Genomic DNA, 19,050 nt, shown 5'->3' on the forward strand with positions numbered 1-19,050 from the left:
TTAAATCCCACTTTAGTAGTGAAGGATAAACCCCCAGAACACATTGTTTGAAATTTTCAACTCTTCATCTGGAGGAGGCAACAGAGCCAAAATCTACTCTAAAGAAAAGCGTTTTATTAAAAACAGTAGACACCATTGAAAGCAGTTTGTACCTGCTTTGTGTTTGAACTCAGGTGGGTATGGCGATTTTTGAAACCTACCCGACAATTACAGCTATTTTATTTTAGAGATATGGGACAGAAAACTTTTGTGTATAGTGAAATATTGACACCAGTAGAACAAACTATATGTTTGCAGTCCTATAACTATTATATACTGCTTTATTATTAATATACAAGTTAAAAAATGCAGCTATTTTATATTTATATTCATGACCAACCTTTATTTAGTTCATTGTCATTTTCGTTGAGAAGAGGATAAAGGATGATGAAGAGAGTATCAGTAAGTGGCTGATTGTGGTGGCACCAATTTGTCTCTTCAGTTAAAGGGAATTAAAAGAGGTGCCTCATATTTTTTTGATTTATTTTTAACTGACAGATATTGAGAATAAAGCACGGTATACATTCTGGTACTGTTGATGTGATGAATGCGGTTTCTTTCTATTGTGGTCTGGCATACAGCAGGCAAAACTGACGCTTTGCTTGGCTGAAAAACCAACAGCCTAATATAATGATAAACAATGGGTTTTGATATACCATGTTTGTTTCCAAAGTAGCTTGCATTGTTGAGATACAGAACCATTGTACAGAACTACACTATGATTTTCTAGGTCTCGTACAATTGTTCTTCTAGTCATAACAAATCATATCTTTTAAAAACAGTGCTGTCAACTCTGAGACCATTTGAGGCACATTATCACTGCTGGCTCAAGGATGACCACTGTGGCTGAATACAAATCCAATGTACACAGCAAACCCGAAATATTCCCTTTCCTGTGCTGATGCCCTGGTCAGTTGTGGTTTTCAATATAAGCAATACATTTTGTTATTAATAATGCAAGACTATGGGTATTAGGTTTAGTGAATGGACACACTAGAAGCTGCATGATAAAAGGGGTAAACAGGAACAGAACTAATTGAATACCCCACTTTTGCTCCATCAGTTAAATGAAACAAGTTTCCCCTTCCCATTTCCCTTGACCTGATGAATTTAATTGACCTCAAACTCTGTGTTAAGAGGAGAAACAGAGGTTGTTGAACTGTAGTATTGTGTTGATATAATGTACTGCTTTGATAACGCAGAGGCTAGTGACTAGCAGATTTTTCCACGTTGATGCTTACATAATGGTGCATGTACTGCAGGATATTTAAGCTGCACTGTGCATTGCTGTATTTTGGAACTGAGACAGTATCGGCTAAATCAGCTAGTCTAAATCAATATGTAATTAAACAGAGTATTGCTTTCCTGTGACCTTCACCTTAGGTGGGTACACAGCTCTGAGATTGCTGTTCTATCAGATCTTTTATCTTTGTGTTAAAACCTATCCTAGTTAATTAACCATCCCTGCAAGTGGATCATTGTGACAAAGTGGTTAATAGTATGCAGGTGCAGGTGATCAAAGAACAGAAGAACAAAGAGAAGAACAAAGAGACAATTGTAATCCAGGTGAAAAAGATTTTATTTTATGAAGTCTAGTACCTGACATCGAAACAAACAGTAAATAATAATGCTGGTATGTAATAAAGCAGCTTGTATTACTTACATTTTATAATCCCTGGGCTGGTCCCAAAATATAGTCCCATTATTTTATCCCCACATTAAACACAAAACACATACACAAGTCTGTTTAGTGTGTAAATTAGTGATTATGGTACAATAAAGTTTACAGTAGTAAGTGAAGTGCTTTCATGGGTTTGTGTTGGCCTCTGGCGACAATAACACATAAACAAACAAAACACGAATGTAACAATACATTTTCACTGTCCTTTTGGTTCTTACTCACTACAAACCAATGTGAAGGAACAGATTACTATTCTCCGTCCCCCTTATATGCTGTCACACATGACCCCTTGGTAAACGAATGCAGCTGCCTTTACATTCGGCGGCTGCTACATTGTTTCCCTTTCAGATCAATACGTTCTTGCAACGGAGTTTCGCCTTTTTCTAGACTGACCGACTTCCCGACCCGGGGAAAGAACTGTCAAGCCAGCACGTCAAAAAAAACTCTCTCCTCGCTTAGTACTCTCACAGGTCGGGAAGGAGATTTACTACCAAGGCTCATTGTATTTCTGTCACAGGCATATATGGTTTTCAACAGCTCACATGCCTTATTTCAGGTTTTAAGGAAACTACTTAGTCAAAGTGTAACGTTTCATTTTAACGTGACAAGATGGCTGCCTTATTGCAGTCATATGACTTTTTGGTTTCCAAACACAAACACTTTTAGATACCAGCTTCATATTCTCTAGATCAATTTTAGTAATGCCCAGTAAAAATGAACACTTTGCCGACTGTAATTTTACAAAGCTGCTGTCAATACCGCCAAGAGTATTTGAGGTTGACTTCATATTACATAAGCATTGTGGGGTGTATGTGTCAGTAACCTTGTCATTGACCTATCACCCAATATGGTAATCATATTGCCGTTATGTAAATGATAGTCTTACAGAACACGATGCACAGTTTACAAGGAAAGCAATACGTCAACCCTGGGCAATTTTTACAACCCACTTCAAACCTGGACCCGCTACTACAGGACCGGCTGCAGCACCATCTTCTTACCCACAGCCAACCCGACCTGCTTTAATAAGACCTGCAACCCGACCCGAACCCGCAAGTGTTTGTCCTTTACCTACTGCCTGCGTCGACTGACTCTCATGCTCTCACATTCACACACAGATATTTCTACCATTCTCCACAGATTGAGTTAATAACATAAAAATATAAGAAATTATAGAACAAGAGAAGGCCATTCGACCCACCAATGCCCACTCGCTTTGATGCCACCATGGTCCGTTAACACTCAGGAGAGGAAAAACAAAAATCCCTAACCAGGTTAGTAGGGGAAATGAAACCTCTAAACGGACCACCATTCCTCCAGGCAGCTCGCTAAGTGTCTTATTATGGTCACAGAGACAGTTATACAGTATTGTTCATGTCAGCATCCTATCTATTCTTGAAGGATCCAATTTTAAATACCTCTATTAATTTGCCTTTCTAGGCTATACAGATTCAGCTCTTTCAGTCTATCTTCATATGACATACCCTTCAATCCTGGAATTAATTGTGTTGTTCTCCTCTGTACTCTCTCCAATGCCTCAGTGTCTTTCAGAACTGGACACAATATTCTAGGTGTGGCTGTACCAGTGTGAAGTAACTTAAAAAAAATTATGGTGATTAAGTAGATTCAAGAAAATGCACAGAGTCCTTTTCTTCAGTCAGTTGCCAGGTTTATTGAAATATGCAGGGAGTCTGGTCCCAAGTACAGGACAAACAGAATACTCATCATTACAATGTTTGCATGACATTAAATACTCTTCTGTATAGATGGTCCACCTCCCCTTTCTCTGACACTTAACCAATGGTCAGGGTACAACACATTATTCTGTTAATTTAGTGTGTGTGTGTGTGTGTGTGTGTTTGTGTGTAGTCTAGTGTGACAACCTCTGAACACAGTGCATTCTTCACACTCCTGGAGAAAAAAGGTCCATAAATCTGCCCCTTTGATCCTAGTGGCATTATCTCTTTCGATCTCTCTGAGAACCTCTGGGTCCAACGCCAGTCCCTGGGAGCCTTTTAGCCCCTTTATGCTTTGCATTCCAAAGTCTTACAGCCTGGCCCCTTCTGGTCCACAGCATTGTTATCTTTTTAGCTTGCAGTCAATGCTGGGCAAGAAACTTGTAGACACAAGGTCTCTATCAATTGTAAGTAGTACATGCAATTTGAACCAAACAGTCTGCTATCTGCAATATTAGTCTCTTTTCAGAAAAGAACACCAGTATAGCTCTGCCAGTCCACATGCATAGCAAACTGCTAATCAATTCTCAATCTGTGTTTTCCAACATACTCTACTTTTAGAATATAAGATGGAGGGGGGTGACCCGCTACAACCAAGTTGCTCTCGTGATCCCGAGCCCTCAGATGTCCTCTTCGCTGGTTCTGAGTAGTCACATCAAGTAACGTGTTTGTATAATATATTATAGTGAAACATGTTCCTCTCATTCTAAGTCTCTCCATTATGTGTAGGTATCTACCTTGCCTTCGCCTCTTTGTAATCTTTTATTGTACTACCTATTTCTCTTTGAAGCCAATTCAGAATATTGGTATGTTGCTCTGACCTTACAAATTTAGGTGAATCATTGTTATTCTTAACATGCATATGTGAAATTCCATCATTCTGGAATCCAATATTCTAGCTCGACCATTTCAATCTTAAAATGCACGTAAGATTGATTACAAACTAAAACTATGACTTAAAAATGATCACTATACATTGAACAAGTACTAAAATAGTGTGTGAATGCTTATCTATATGTAACACATTAGTAGGTAAGTGTTTCTTTTCTCATAGTTATAAAAAACCTTAATTATATCTTGTGATATTCTCTATACAATACCCCCACAAATATAATCATTTTGCACTACACTTCTACTGCTAACCTATTACAAATAATGTTAACATGAATTTCCCTTCATTCATTTTAGACATATACAACACTGAATCATTCAAATGTCACGTTCTTTTCAAAATGAATGTCCAGTATAGCTGACAATATTCTTCAGTAGCACAGCAGTTTTCAATGGTCTCATCCCATTTACAGCCCCTGCTGTATGATCAGTTGTTTCACCGTTGTCTCCACCTGTGTCCCAATACTTGAATCTCCATCAGAATTATTTATTTTCCAAACCTAGAAGAAAAATCAAGTGCAATATTAATTCTTTTGATAACATCTGATTTCATTTAAACCTTCAATGGGGTTATTCTCTCCTTGAATTTTCTTTATTTCATCTGGAAATGTATAGGCTCTTAAAGCAGTTTGTAACAGAGAAATATAATACTCTCTTCTTAAATCCAGTGATCTGTTTAAGCCTTTGTAAGCTTATTTATTTACAAGATCTCTACTGGTGTTTAAGTGCAAAGTCTTTTTATTTTTGTCTTATCACAAAACAGCTATTTCTGAGCACATCACCCAGAATCGAAAAAAAACTTCAAGTTAATATCTTTTATACAATCTTTATTGATTTGCACAAGTTTGTCCATAGTTTCATATGGAACTTTCCCAATTGGCACCCTAGCCATCCCCCATTTTTTTTTTTTTTTTTTCATAAGCAACATTTGTTCCCCAATTTGAAATTGTAACCCTTTAGGTAGGGGCTTAGTCCTATGCTAATTGTGCACTACTTCGATTTGTGCTTATAATTGACAAAAAAAACCCTGTAGGGTGATAGTATACTAACACAGACAGCCTAATGTCAACCAAAGATTTTACACTTAGTTGCTGGTCCATTTAGTATACATTATCCCTCAGTGATATCTTGTATTTGTAATAAAAAAAAAAAAAAAAGTTATTGGTATTGGCTTATTCAATTTTCAATTTAATAACCCACCCTCTTGCAGCTGATAAAACAGTAGCCTATTAGGTAAGTTATTTAGTCTCTCTGTGTTAGTTTATCTGCCTGTAGCAAACAGATTGCTTTCTCTGTTTTTATTGTTTTTTTAAATCAAGTTATAAAACCCTTTTCAAAAACGTGTTAGTTTGATTAATATCACGCCATGCATTTTCAAGAATTTACAAATAAATCTGTTAATTCTTGAAAAATAAGTTTCTAAATAAATCTGTTAATTCTTGAAAAATAAGTTTCTAAAAACTTTCCATAATCAGTACTGCTGATTATCCAGTACCACTATCCACCAAGCCTACAGTCCTATACTGCACTGTAAAATCCCTTGCGCCAACATTCCTATTTCATTCTCATGTGATCTGTGGTTTCAAATATGTATTCATAGGTGATTCATAAAATTCACCCGTGTCTTAAACATAAAATTCACAAACAAACAAACACTTAACTTGCTTCATGAAAATATTTTTAATAAAATATTTCAAGGTTGATTTACTTAATTAGTTTCAGATTTATTGATCTCCAGAAACATTTGTTTTCTTCCTAAGTGTTTTTTCAAGCAGTCAATGTAGCAGCAATCTCTACATTATCTCTCTCTCTCCCTCTCTGCACTTTCTTTTCTAGTTAACCCTTAGAAAAACAAAAAGCTCTGTGTATATCAATATAATCCAACACAAACTTTTTCATTGTTCCTTTGTATATTTGTGTTACTGTTTCAGTCCAAAGGTTGGCCATTCTTTTGCAGTCAAACAATTCATCAATTAACCTGGGTCTCTTTCCCTTATCAAACCCTCTTATGATCGGGGCAAGACAATAAGTATTCGTGCTGGTTCTTAGTACGTAGTTTTACTAAGAAGTTACTTTATCTCCACGCTTGAGCAAAATCAGAATTACTCAAACAATCATTAATAAACAACTTCTTAATTACATTTTAATGTGACCTTTTAATTTTATTTTTACAACATGTATTCCTCAAAGTTGATATAGAATCTTTAGCATTACATTTTTTTTTTTTTTTTTTTTGTGGGCTACCAGTCTTGAATTGCCTTTGTCTTTTTCTTCTTACGAGACACACGCTCCTGATCTGTTACATGAACATGTACATTACTGTTCTGTACATAGCTTCCCTTTTTGCCATGTTTTAAAACATAGTCTATGTTCTATTCTCCAGTCATCCATTTGATGACCGTCAATATTATATTTTAACATATTTGGAGTTGATCAGACTCCCAACAACACAAAACTTTTTAGTTTTGTCTTGTTGTTACCAATGTTCCGTGTTTAAAGCTATGCTTAAGGAAGCATAACATTTTATTTTGGTTTATTGCACATTTAATTTACACTTTTGTATGTGCTATTGGGCTTAACTGGAACTTATTGTCTGATTGTTCCTTATTTGTACCACCTAATGTGGACAGTTAAATAAGAGGCTTATCCTATTGCCCCCTTATCGTGACTTATAAACCAAACAGTACAAACAAAGACAAAACAAGTGTAACAAATCTTCTCAAAAACAAACATAAAACATAAATCAGAGTATGCCCGTACCTGTTGAGCAATACAAGTCCGTGTAACTAGTCCAATAAACTCTACTGGCACGTCATAGCACTACACGATTTACTCATGACTTTTTTTAGGATTCCAGAGGTCCTCTTTCATACCTAAAGTCCTAATAGTCAATACACTTTTAATTAAGCAGTCTTAACTAATTGTGTCCTCAATGTACATGAATTATCAAGTAGTCAAAAGTCCTCTTTCATACTTTACCCTTGATTCTCACTACATTCTAAAAACTGCATATAAAACAAAAAAACAGTAACTACTCACCAATGTACGTGGTTATATATTCGAGCTGAAGTCCTGATTCAAAGATTCTCCACACCGTCTGAGCTGAAAGTAGAAACAGTCTCCTTCTGTCTACTTTGTCCTGGTCCTCTTCATGGGATACAGGCTGGCAAAAAAGGTTTCTCTGTAATCAAGTATCAACCCCTCGGTATTTGGAAAAAAAAAAGTAATTATTAAAAAGTATTATTCTGTTAATTTAGTGTGTGTGTGTGTGTAGTCTAGTGTGACAACCTCTGAACTCAGTGCATTCTTCACACTCCTGGAGAAAAAAAGGTCCATAAATCTGCCCCTTTGATCCTAGTGGCATTATCTCTTTCGATCTCTCTGAGAACCTCTGGGTCCAACGCCAGTCCCTGGGAGCCTTTTAGCCCCTTTATGCTTTGCATTCCAAAGTCTTACAGCCTGGCCCCTTCTGGTCCACAGCATTGTTATCTTTTTAGCTTGCAGTCAATGCTGGGCAAGAAACTTGTAGGCACAAGGTCTCTATCAATTGTAAGTAGTACATGCAATTTGAACCAAACAGTCTGCTATCTGCAATATTAGTCTCTTTTCAGAAAAGAACACCAGTATAGCTCTGCCAGTCCACAATACATTTTCTAGATTTGAATTCAACTGTCTTGGCTATATAACTAGGCTTGGTACTCTTCAATATTAATCGGTAAAGCTTGTTAAACATCGAATTCCCAAAAAATGAGAGTTCGACTGAAATACATTTATATAGGATAAATGCCGGTAAAACAACTTTCTATTTTTTATTTTTGTACTAAAAATAACAATTTAGAAATCATCTATAGTTTGTTTAGTTTTTATACTTGCTGCCTGTTTTATCTCCATTCCACTCTGAATCGCTAGGGGTCACTGTCAATCATCTCAGTGATCTGTTAGTGCAGTTTCACTGCTACTGTCATTTCACCCAGTTCTGACAGATCTTGTTGACTGAAGCAGCGCCAGAATGCTGTCATTGGTTTAAATGACTGTCAATCATCGTCTACTTTTGAAATTATTAGGTTAAGGTGTGGATAGGCTTTTGCAAGGTATACTGCGACAGTTACTAGTTTGAAAATGGGGTGCAAGAGGAAAACACTTAGAGTATTGTGCACATTCCCCTGTCATGCTTGAAACGCATCTTATTTTGATCTAAAAATAAATGTCAGTAGCCCTATGAATACTTCTGTACAGATAGCCAGGTAGGTCTTCTGTAGAATTACCACCACACCAAGTAAGTACCACCACTTTAGTATTTCTGTGTTGCTGGGGCCTTAAAATTGAAAACTTGTCCAATTATCAAATTCCTGAGTTATTTTTAAGTGCATGTTCCTTCTTAAGCAGCATTTTATAATAGTGATCCGGGTCGTGCGGGTAGCGGCGACCGGGATAATGCTGCCGAGTGCAGCACCTTTTATTTGTAGTTTTATTACTGTTTTATTTTCCCTTGTTCTTTTCGCCTTCTGTTTTCATTATTATTTCTTTGAGCACCTGCGAGTGCACTTGCTGTTCGCGTACCAGCTGTGGTATTTCCGTGGTGCTGTCTATCATCGTTGATAGGCAGCCCACGGTCAACAGTGCCCTCTGCCGGAAAAAGCAAGAACTGTTCTCAAATAAAACTGGGCACCTGGGTGGTGTTTTCAATTACATCTGTCTGTCTCCTAGTCAGTGAATTACCCACACCCCCTTCCACACGTGGTGTCAGAAGTGGGATTCACTGGCACTGCCCCAAGCAGTGCATATTCGGAAGGAGCAGACTAGCGTGGATGCTACCCAGTTTGCTGCAATGATAGACCTCCTGCGCCAGACGCTCACCGCGGCAGTGCAGGGGGCGGCTAGACCCGCAGCTCCAGACCACTCCATCCAGAGACCCACCCACCGAGGATCGACCAGACGCCTACTTGGAGGTGTTCGAGGCTATGGCGATCTCGGTGGGGTGGGCCCAAGCCCAGTGGGCTAGCTATGTGTTGCCCCAACTCACCGGGGAGGCTCAAGCAGTTGCGAGGATGCTGTCCCCGGAGCACATGCTGGATTACCCCTAAATCGTGTGGGGGCCACACCGGAGGGCTACAGGAAGAAATTCCGGGAGGAGCAGTTTGCGGCAGGGGAGCACCCACGAGCCATCGCCCACCGTCTGAAGGATTACGCCATGGGTTGGTTGAATCCAGATCTGAACACCAAAGCCAGGGTGGTGGAGATGACTGTGGTGGAGCGCTTCCTGGAGTGTCTAGCCTCGGGACCTCGGCTGTGGGTCCAGCGGCAGGCGCCAGACACTGGCCCCGGAAAGGACGAAGGGACTGGGGGGAAGGGGTAGTCTGGGAACTAGGGCAGGGTAGGGATACCCACGGGCTGCTGCAGTGTTGGACCGGGGTCTCGCGCGGACGCCTTATCGGCGAGCCCCTTTTATGGCTCCAGTGTTTCCCACTTTTGCCAAAACTTCGGGGAGAGAAACCAACCCACCGAGGTGTTGGACGTGCAGGGAGGTGGGCCACCTCGCCCGGGACGGCCCCATGATGGAGTGTGACCTCAGCCGACCAGGTAGGCGCGTTCAATTACCTCAGTCACTTCAGCACAAGGGTTTTGTTATTCCTGTGACTGGATGGTACAAAAACCCAGGCGCTCCTGGACTCAGAGTGTGGTCAGTCTCTAGTACAGGAGAGCCTAATCTCACCGGGGCATAAACGAATATTGGGACGGGTGCATATTAAATGTATTCATGGGGATGTCCGCTCCTATCCCAAGATCATTGTATGTATGACTATTGGCCAGCAGGTAACACAGGTGCAGGTAGGATTATGTCCTCGATTGCCGGTACCAGTAGTTCTGGGACGGGACTGTGAGCCGTTTAAAGATTGGTTGGCTGCCCTGACAGCCCCGTCTTCTGTATTGGCTAAGAAAGAGGAAGTAATTGGAGAGATTTTTCCCTTTCGCGATCCAGAATGTTTTTGCCATAAATTTAAACCCCGTAAAACTAAACGGGAGCGCCGGATCGCTAAGAACAAGGGCTGGCAATGGAGGGAGTCAGAGAAGTTTCAGGTGGGGGCGGTTTGTGAAGAGTCCGGGGGGGAGGTCGCGGAGCCAGCGCAGGGGTCTGGCTCGGCTGCCTCTGCTCGGGATCGACCTGACCCCGAGTTGGAAGCCATGGGAGCTGATTTCTTAGCTTGCTCCCGTGACTTCCGACTCGAGCAAGGGCATGACGACGTGCTGGGCAGGCTCTTTGACCAAGCAGTGGTGGTTAATGGTCGGGTGGTTGAGCCCAGACACGCCACCACCTACCCCCACTTTGAAATTGATCGAGATTACCCCAGACCGGTGAAGTGCGTCATCAATTGCTCATTCCTCAGCCCTTTGAGGATTTGTTGCAGCTGGCTCACGCTATTCCCCTGTCTGGTCATTTGAGAAGGGATAAAACTAAAGCCAGGCTTGTGTCATGGTTCTTCTGGTTGGGGCTGGATGGCGATGTCAAACGGTTTTGTGAGCGCTGTGGGGAATGTCAAAAGGCCAGCCCTAGAGCCGTTCCACGAGCCCCACTGGTGCCTTTGCCCCTAGTGGAAGCTCGTTTGAGCGTATTGGGATGGACATAGTTTGGCTATTAGAGAGGAGCGCGGGAGGATACACCCACCTACTTGTCATTCTGGATTACGCTACGCATTATCCAGAGGCAATTCCCCTCCGATCTATGTCCACTAAGTCTGTTGCCAACGAGCTTGTGAAGGTTTTCTCCCGGGTGGGGATTCCCAAGGAGATACTAACCGATCAAGGCACCAATTGTATGTCCCGGCTAATCCGTGAAACATGTAAGCTTTTGGGAATTAAGACCATTAGGACCTCGGTGTTTCATCCTCAGATCGACGGTTTGGTGGAACGCTTTAATAAGACCCTTAAGAACATGTTGCGCAGGTTTATTCATAGTGATGTGCGTTACTGGGACCAGCTGATTCCCCCCCTTCTCTTTGCGATCAGAGAGGTTCCCCAGGCTTCTACGGGGTTTTCACCATTCGAGCTGTTATATGGGCGGAGACCCCGGGGCATGCTCGATCTGGTCAGAGAGATGTGGGAGGAGCAGCAGGACAATTCGACCAATACTGTCCGGTATGTGTTGGACCTGCGCAAACGTCTTGAGTCTGTTGGGAAATGGGCGCATGACAATTTGCAGCAGGCACAGCACAGACAGGAGACACAGTATAACCGAGGAGCCCGGTTGCACACATTTCAGCCGTGGGATAAGGTACTTGTGTTATTACCCAGTTCTGAGTCGAAACTCTTGGCTAAGTGGCAAGGACCCTTTGAGGTTACACGCCAGGTTGGGAAGGTGGACTATGAGATCTGCCAGCCGGAGCGACGGACAGAGAAAAACATTTACCATATCAATCTCTTAAAGCCTTGGTTACAACCAGAGGCGTTGTTAGTGGCACATGCAGATGACGTCACGGATCTGGGACCTCATCTTTCTGTGTTGGCAAGAAAAGGATCGGTACAGATTGCTGAGAATCTGACACCAATTAAGTCGGGGGCGGTTGTTCGCCAGAGGCCGTACCGTATACCTGAGCGTAAAAGACAGGTAATAAAAGCGGAAATTGACGAAATGCTGAGACTGGGAGTAATAGAAGAGTCCCAAAGTGACTGGAACAGTCGATAAGCCAGACGGGTCAACTCGATTTTGCATTGATTTCAGACGAATCAATGAGAAATCGAAATTTGACGCTTATCTGATGCCCCGGGTAGATGAGTTGCTGGAGCGTCTAGGCACAGCTCATTTTATGACGACACTGGATTTAACGAAGGGGTACTGGCAGATACCCCTCACTCCGGAATCTAGAGAGAGGACGGTGTTTTCGACTCCCTTCGGGTTGTACCAATTTAGGACCATGCCCTTTGGGTTGCACGGACCACCTGCCACTTTCCAGCGGATGATGGATCGCATTTTGCGGCCCCATCAGCAGTACACCGCTGCTTACATAGATGACGTGGTTATCCACAGTGAGGACTGGCCGAGTCATCTGTGTAAGGTAGCGGCGGTGCTGCAATCCTTGCGGGAGGCGGGGCTCGCTGCTAACTGAAATAAGTGTGCCATTGGGAAGAGTGAGTCGGAGTATTTGGGGTATCGGGTAGGGGGCGGCCAGATCAGACCACTAGTTGCTAAGGTGAAAGCCTTGGCTGACTGGCCGGTTCCTACAACCAAAACCCAGGTGCGCTCTTTCTTGGGACTAGCGGGCTATTATAGAAAATTCATTCCGAGCTTCACTACGCTTGCTGCTGCCTTGACAGACCTCACCCGGAAGGCTGCCCCAAATACGGTTCAGTGGACGGAGTTGTGCCAGAAGGCCTTTCTCGCCTTGAAGCGGAGGCTGTGTAGTAAGCCAGTGCTATGCAGCCCGGATTTTGGTAAGAGGTTCACCCTGCAGACGGATGCATAAGAGACAGGTCTCGGGGCAGTGTTGTCTCAGGAGGTTCGGGGAAGTGAGCACCCAGTCCTATATATCAGCAGGAAGCTCCTTCCCCGCAAGAAAAATTATAGCACCATCGAGAAGGAGTGTCTCGCAGTAAAATGGGCAGTCGAGTCACTCCGGTACTACCTCCTGGGGCGACACTTCACCCTGGTTACAGATCATGCCCCCTTAGCATGGCTTCACCAGATGAAAGATAGCAACGCCAGAATCACACGGTGGTACTTGGCCTTACAGCCCTATGCCTTCAAGGTAGTCCACCGAGCAGGAAAGCTGCATCAAAACGCAGACTTTTTCTCTCGGGAAGCATAGGAGTGTAGGAGTTTCGAATGAACCGTTGGTGTCATTCTGAGGGGAAGGATGTGTAGCAGGGAGAGATCTGTGCTGACTCTGCTGGCGTGTTCACAGTACTGCAGGAAGAGGGCGGCAGTCTTCCAACAACCGCCTGTGAGTCATGGCAGTGACACGGGGAGGTGGGAAAGTGGGTGTGTGGACTTTCCCCCTCTGAATGGCTGAGAGGCGAGTCTTGGCAGATTGCTAGCCCTATAAAAAAAATGCTCTGCTGTTTCCTCAGCTCTGCCCACTTAGACGCGCCGAGAGTGCGGAAGCTCTGATCCAGGACCGGGAATCAGCTGAAACAAAGAAAGAGTTTCACAGCGAGACAGAGAGAGCGGGGAACCCTTGGGCATACCCTGGCGTATTGTAAAATAGCAGGCTAGTTAGCCTACAGAGTAGGACGGTGATCCGGGTCGTGCAGGTAGCGGCGACCGGGATAACACTGCCGAGTGCAGCACCTTTTATTTGTAGTTTTATTACTGTTTTATTTTCCCTTGTTCTTTTCGCCTTCTGTTTTCATTATTATTTCTTTGAGCACCTGTGAGTGCACTTGCTGTTCGCGTACCAGCTGTGGTATTTCCGTGGTGCTGTCTGTCATCGTTGATAGGCAGCCCACGGTCAACAGTGCCCTCTGCCGGAAAAAGCAAGAACTGTTCTCAAATAAAACTGGGCACCTGGGTGGTGTTTTCAATTACACCTGTCTGTCTCCTAGTCAGTGAATTACCCACATCCCTTCCACACATGCATATAGGTGCTTTGTTGAGTAGTATAAGCGGTACTGTATTTCAACTTTGGCCCTCCCCACTGTAACCACTGTTCTTAAGTAGAAGAGATTTTACTTTCAGATTGTTTAGGTGTGCTCATAATTTACTTGACCCCTTGTGGGATACGAGTTAGCAAACTGACCATTGGTGGGCTTGTAGATGAGGATTTGAAGGACTTGTATTAAAATAATTGATTTGGTAATCTGTCTACTTCACAGTTTAATAAATGTACAAACATGAACAACATGTATTTATGTTTTGGGTTATATTGTACAATATTAGAAAATAGTTTGAGTTTAAACCAAGACAAACCATAAAACATGTATAAATAAATATATCCATAAAACTAAAACCATAAAATGTGTATCTTTATATGCAAGTGGTTTGTCGTAGGCCTACAGAGGTCCTGTTGACCACTTAGTTCTTCTTTGTTGCCATCTTTAAAAATGGATTTTCACAAAGTTCTAAAACCAGCATTCATGGCTTATGGATGAGCATTTGAAGGACTTGTGAAATAATTGACTCTCCAACTGTAATCCTTTATTTATAAAGCAGAATGTTTGGATGCTGCATGCTGATTGGCTGTTAAGATATTTTTACTCTGCAGTTAAATAGTACAGTGCACTGCGGAAATTATTTTTCCCGAAGCATAGTTTGATTAATAAATTATCAATACACAACATATTAAACTCACAATAAATATACAGATTGTTGCAAGAGGTCTTTTTAAAGTATTTAAAAATTAGTGATATTCCTTTTGTCACATTTGATCTTTTTGGAGGCATGACAGTAGAATGGCTAGAATTACAAGAAGCAAAACCTCTGTTGAGAAAAAGAGAAAAAGTAACCGCTATAAAGATTTAACAAGTCAACAATTTAATGAAATCGAATTAAACAAAAATTCTTGGGCAGCTGGTGTTTTTATTGATTTGATCAAACATAAAGAAATGGTTGGGCTCTATAGCCTGGAGATCGCTGGTTCGAGTCCAGATTACATCATTGGCAGTCATGGCCAGGAGTCCCAGGGGGAGGCGCACAATTGGCGGAGCGCTGCCCAGGTGGGGAGGGCTCAGGTCGGCCGGGCAACCCTCTGTTCACTGTGCACCAGCGACTCCTGTCGCCGACAGGGAGCCTGCGGGTCTCCTGTAGAAGCCACTCAGATCTGTGTTGTGCTCCAGCACTATCGGTATGATGTCTTTTCTGTAGACCTGCAGTGCAAAAACGGGACATGTTTCGGAGGACGTATGTGTCTGTCCCCGCGTTTCTCGAGTCGGCACGGGAGTTGCAGTGGTGAGCCGGGAAATAATAATTGGCTCTCTTAGTCCCAAGAGATAATCTCTAAGCTTTTATTATTATTATATTATTATTAATTTAAAAAACCCATAAAGAAATGGTAGTCAAAAAACAATTTGTCTTGAAAATGTAAATGATCTGTTACGATAATTCTATGCTTCAGTACTCAATTCGCTGGTCAAGAGTACTCAATGAAACATAACTAGGGCTTCTAGTTTTTGGTTTTTATTTTCCATCTCCCTCCCTCCCTTTTAAACCTTAATTAATAGTTGTTGAGCCTTGAACTGAATATCAGATTGTTTAAATTAGTGACGCACTACTAGAAACTAATGCAGTGGAAATTAATAAGCTGAATTTGGCGATTTAGAGCCAGAACGAAATGCCGGTTCAAATAGAATGGGGTTAGATCAATGCACGTCGTTTGTTAACTCATTCAAGATATGAGGGTAAAAAGAAACAACTTCCTTCGGTAATTAGTGTTCGATTAAGAAAGCAAATCAGCTCAAAATATGTTTAAAGGGACTTCACTTGATCAAAAATAAAACCTGAAAACTAGAAGCCTTAAACATAACGCATGCTCTGCCGTGTGTCATCCCTTACTTTACAAGCTGCTGTGTTTAGTTCGTGTGAGCGCAATGCATGAAAACTAAAGAATACATTTTAGACACTTCAAAACTATATTTATATTTAGAGTTTAGATCTTTTTTAACATGGAGATATTCTATGCATTTTCTTCCTACTTCTGTAGCTGAGTTTAAGGCCTCAAATTTTAGGTTTGCAATGGGATCTATAAACCATGCTGTTGCTTCTTTCCATAATTATGTAACCTTTCTATGGACCACCTGAAGGTAGCCGATGGACCACCAGTGGTCTGCGGACCACAGAGTGAAAACCGCTGATTTAGAGGACAGATCTCAAACCCCAGTACACTAGAGCGGGCATTTTGAAACAGACTTTAAAGTTGTAAGTGTAAAAAATTGTCAGGATGTTAACAATGAAAAGAAAAATTACAGGTATGTTATTTAAAGAGTTGTAACAACATGTGGGGACTTATAGTGCTATATTATCCGGCACCCCGTTACCTTCACCATCTGTGTGAAGAGATGTCTCCTACCTCTGTTTCCACTTAATTTCAAACTGCGTGGAGTGTGGAGATATATCTATCCTAATATGCAGAAGTCTTTTGTTGCTTCTTACTATTCTGTTATTGATAAATTAGATAACATTCAATTTTTGCAGAAAAAGTAGTGTAGTGTTTACAAGAAACAGATTACTTTACCTTTGCTATATCCCATTTTGTCTGTATTGCAGCAGTATATTTTTCAACATAATCCAGATTGTTTTATTCACAGATCATGGGTAAATCAGATAGGGGATTATTTTTTTGTACTGTTACTTGGGCTTGTTTGCCAGGAGAAACATCGCAGTGTCTCCAATAAATGCATCACTCCAATACCTACAGTTGAGCACAGGCCTGGCTCCTCTGGCCTCTGCGCAGTGTTGTAGTTAACCTGAGTGCTACTCTGTCTCTGCAGAAGTTCATTGAGTTCGAGGATGCCTTGGAGGTGGAGAAGAAGGACTTGCAGACCCAGGTGGAGGTGTTAGAGCTGCAGTCCAGGCAGTTGGAACTCAAGACCAGGAACTATGCTGACCAGAGTGAGTACCGCCACTCTCTTTATCAGGGATTTGAAACGGAACCGGAACGATAAACGAAAAAAAAAAAGCCTGTTCTCTCTGTATCTTTCCATTGTTTTCAAACATACAATAATTTGAAAAAGTGCTCTTCCTATGGTCTTACACCTCAGTGGTCAACAATGAAGCATTACATTCAACATTACATTTAGCTTGCTTTTTTGGAGAAGCCAGTGAATCAGATAGCACTATATTTGCCTTTAATTCAGGCTTGCACCTTGCTGGATCCACGTTACGTCACTCAAAATAAACAAGTACTGTTATTAACTTATTTTTAAGTTATGTACACAGAAAACAAGCTGTAAAAGTATGTGTGGCAAGTGAAGTGCTTTAAGAATCGGAGGTTTGCTAGTTATAGTCTGCATATTAAGAGTTAAGATATTTTACCGTCGACTTGAATAAACAGCAATGTTTATTGTAACAAATTTATTTAGTTGTATTCTCAATCATTTAACGATTCATGATTTAATTGTTCAGTGTTTCATTTTCATTGTTATAGCCAAAAGAAGTATGTAGACGTGTTGCGCGTGTGTACATGTTACATTTGTTGTGTGTCTTACTGTGAAATGTGCATATCTTCTGTTTAAAACAGAGTATCTGCGCAATAAGAAATATGTTGGCTATGGTAAATATATAATGCTTTGAAGAGATGTCTTGTCACAAATGTTTTTTTTTGTATTACCTTTCAAATATACGGCAGTTGTGCAGAGCCCTGGAAAATGTTTCTTATGTTAAACACCACAAAGTTGAAAAGTGAAACAAAACAGAGAAAATAAGCAAATAGCATGTTTGATGGAGTCATGATCGCAATTAGCTGCAGAGTTTATTTCAGACAAACATTGCATTAAGGTATTATCACCCCGTTCACACTTACTGAATCGGCCTTGGGCCATCTCTGGGCCGCCTCAAAATTTCCGTTCACAGTTGAGGTTTTAGGAGGCCTAAGTGCGTTCACATATGTGGCTGAAAAGGAAGCCTAAATTGTGGCAAAGTGCTTATCGGGAATGTAAACAGTGACGTAAACATAAAAGAATTAAACATAAAAGATTGAGCTGGGAAATTTGTGTGTGTTGACAGTGCAGTCGGTTACTGTGTTGGAGCGTGCTTAAATGCATCAAACAAGGACGTGCACATTATATTAGTCAAAATACAAATTATTATATTAATGGTGACTGAATATGCAATGTCGTCTGCATTATTTAACAATATTGACATTTACAATCTTAGCTACAATCTGAAAGGTGTGTGTGTGTGTGTGTGTGTGTGTGTGTGTGTGTGTGTGTATATATATATATATATATATATATATATATATATATATATATATATATATATATAAATATATATATAATAAAATAATTGTTGTTTTAATAAAAGCTGTACGATGAAGAAGTACTTACCATTCATGACTGACCCAGCATCATCATTGTCAAAAGTGTCAGTGTGTTCAGTGCATTCCCCATTGCTATTTTCTGGGCTGGAGGTCGCCGTAGGTTCCATAAAATCCAAGATCCGTGGTGGGTTTATCTCTGGCTTGCTGCTCGGTATTTGAGAGTTCTCAGACAAACTTTCAGGTTTTCACCCGAGATAACATGGACATAAAGGAGATAGCTGCTTCTGCATCCAGTGCTCAGAGAATATCACAGAGATTTGCAGAGCTTTTTGAGATGTTATAGTAATATAATAATGACTTGGATCGCATTATTGAGGAGTGTGGTGATAAAACGAGGGATCAGGAGAGGATTTATCAGTATGCACGACTATAAAGGTATGTGAAAAATACAGCAAACGAGGGGTGAGACTTTTGCGATTCGATACGTTTTAAATTTGTCTAAATTACACCCGGCCCAGGGCCGCCTTTTCATTTTTAGAGCGTTCACACATGAGATAAGACGGCCCAGGCCGGCCTAAACCGCAAGTGTGAACAATCCTTATGTTGAATGTAAGGATGCTAACCCACAGAGTATGTTGGGAAATGCCGCTGTTTTGAAGTGTTTAAAAAATAAAAGTGTAAACTCGAACTGAGGCAAAAGTTGCAACTGAGAAAAGGAAAAAAAAGAAGTGGGCTGCCGTCAGTTTCTTTTAAGGCTGCGACATTGGCATTGTTTCTGTAAACAGTAAGTGCATTT

At 41.3% G+C, this 19,050-nt stretch overlaps 1 protein-coding gene across 5 annotated transcripts in view; it reads left to right on the forward strand.

Moving 5' to 3' along the window:
• The window catches only part of LOC121330953 (C-Jun-amino-terminal kinase-interacting protein 3-like), a 227,200-nt gene that overhangs the window by 17,329 nt on the left and 190,821 nt on the right, over positions 1-19,050 (forward strand). For all 5 annotated transcript variants that reach the window (XM_041277960.1, XM_041277963.1, XM_041277964.1 and 2 more), the window contains exon 2: positions 16,765-16,885. In XM_041277960.1, coding sequence (XP_041133894.1) covers positions 16,765-16,885 — 121 coding nt within the window. The remainder of the gene's footprint in view (positions 1-16,764; positions 16,886-19,050) is intronic.

This window comes from Polyodon spathula, chromosome 18, assembly GCF_017654505.1.
Source record: "Polyodon spathula isolate WHYD16114869_AA chromosome 18, ASM1765450v1, whole genome shotgun sequence".
Lineage (NCBI taxonomy): Eukaryota > Metazoa > Chordata > Actinopteri > Acipenseriformes > Polyodontidae > Polyodon > Polyodon spathula.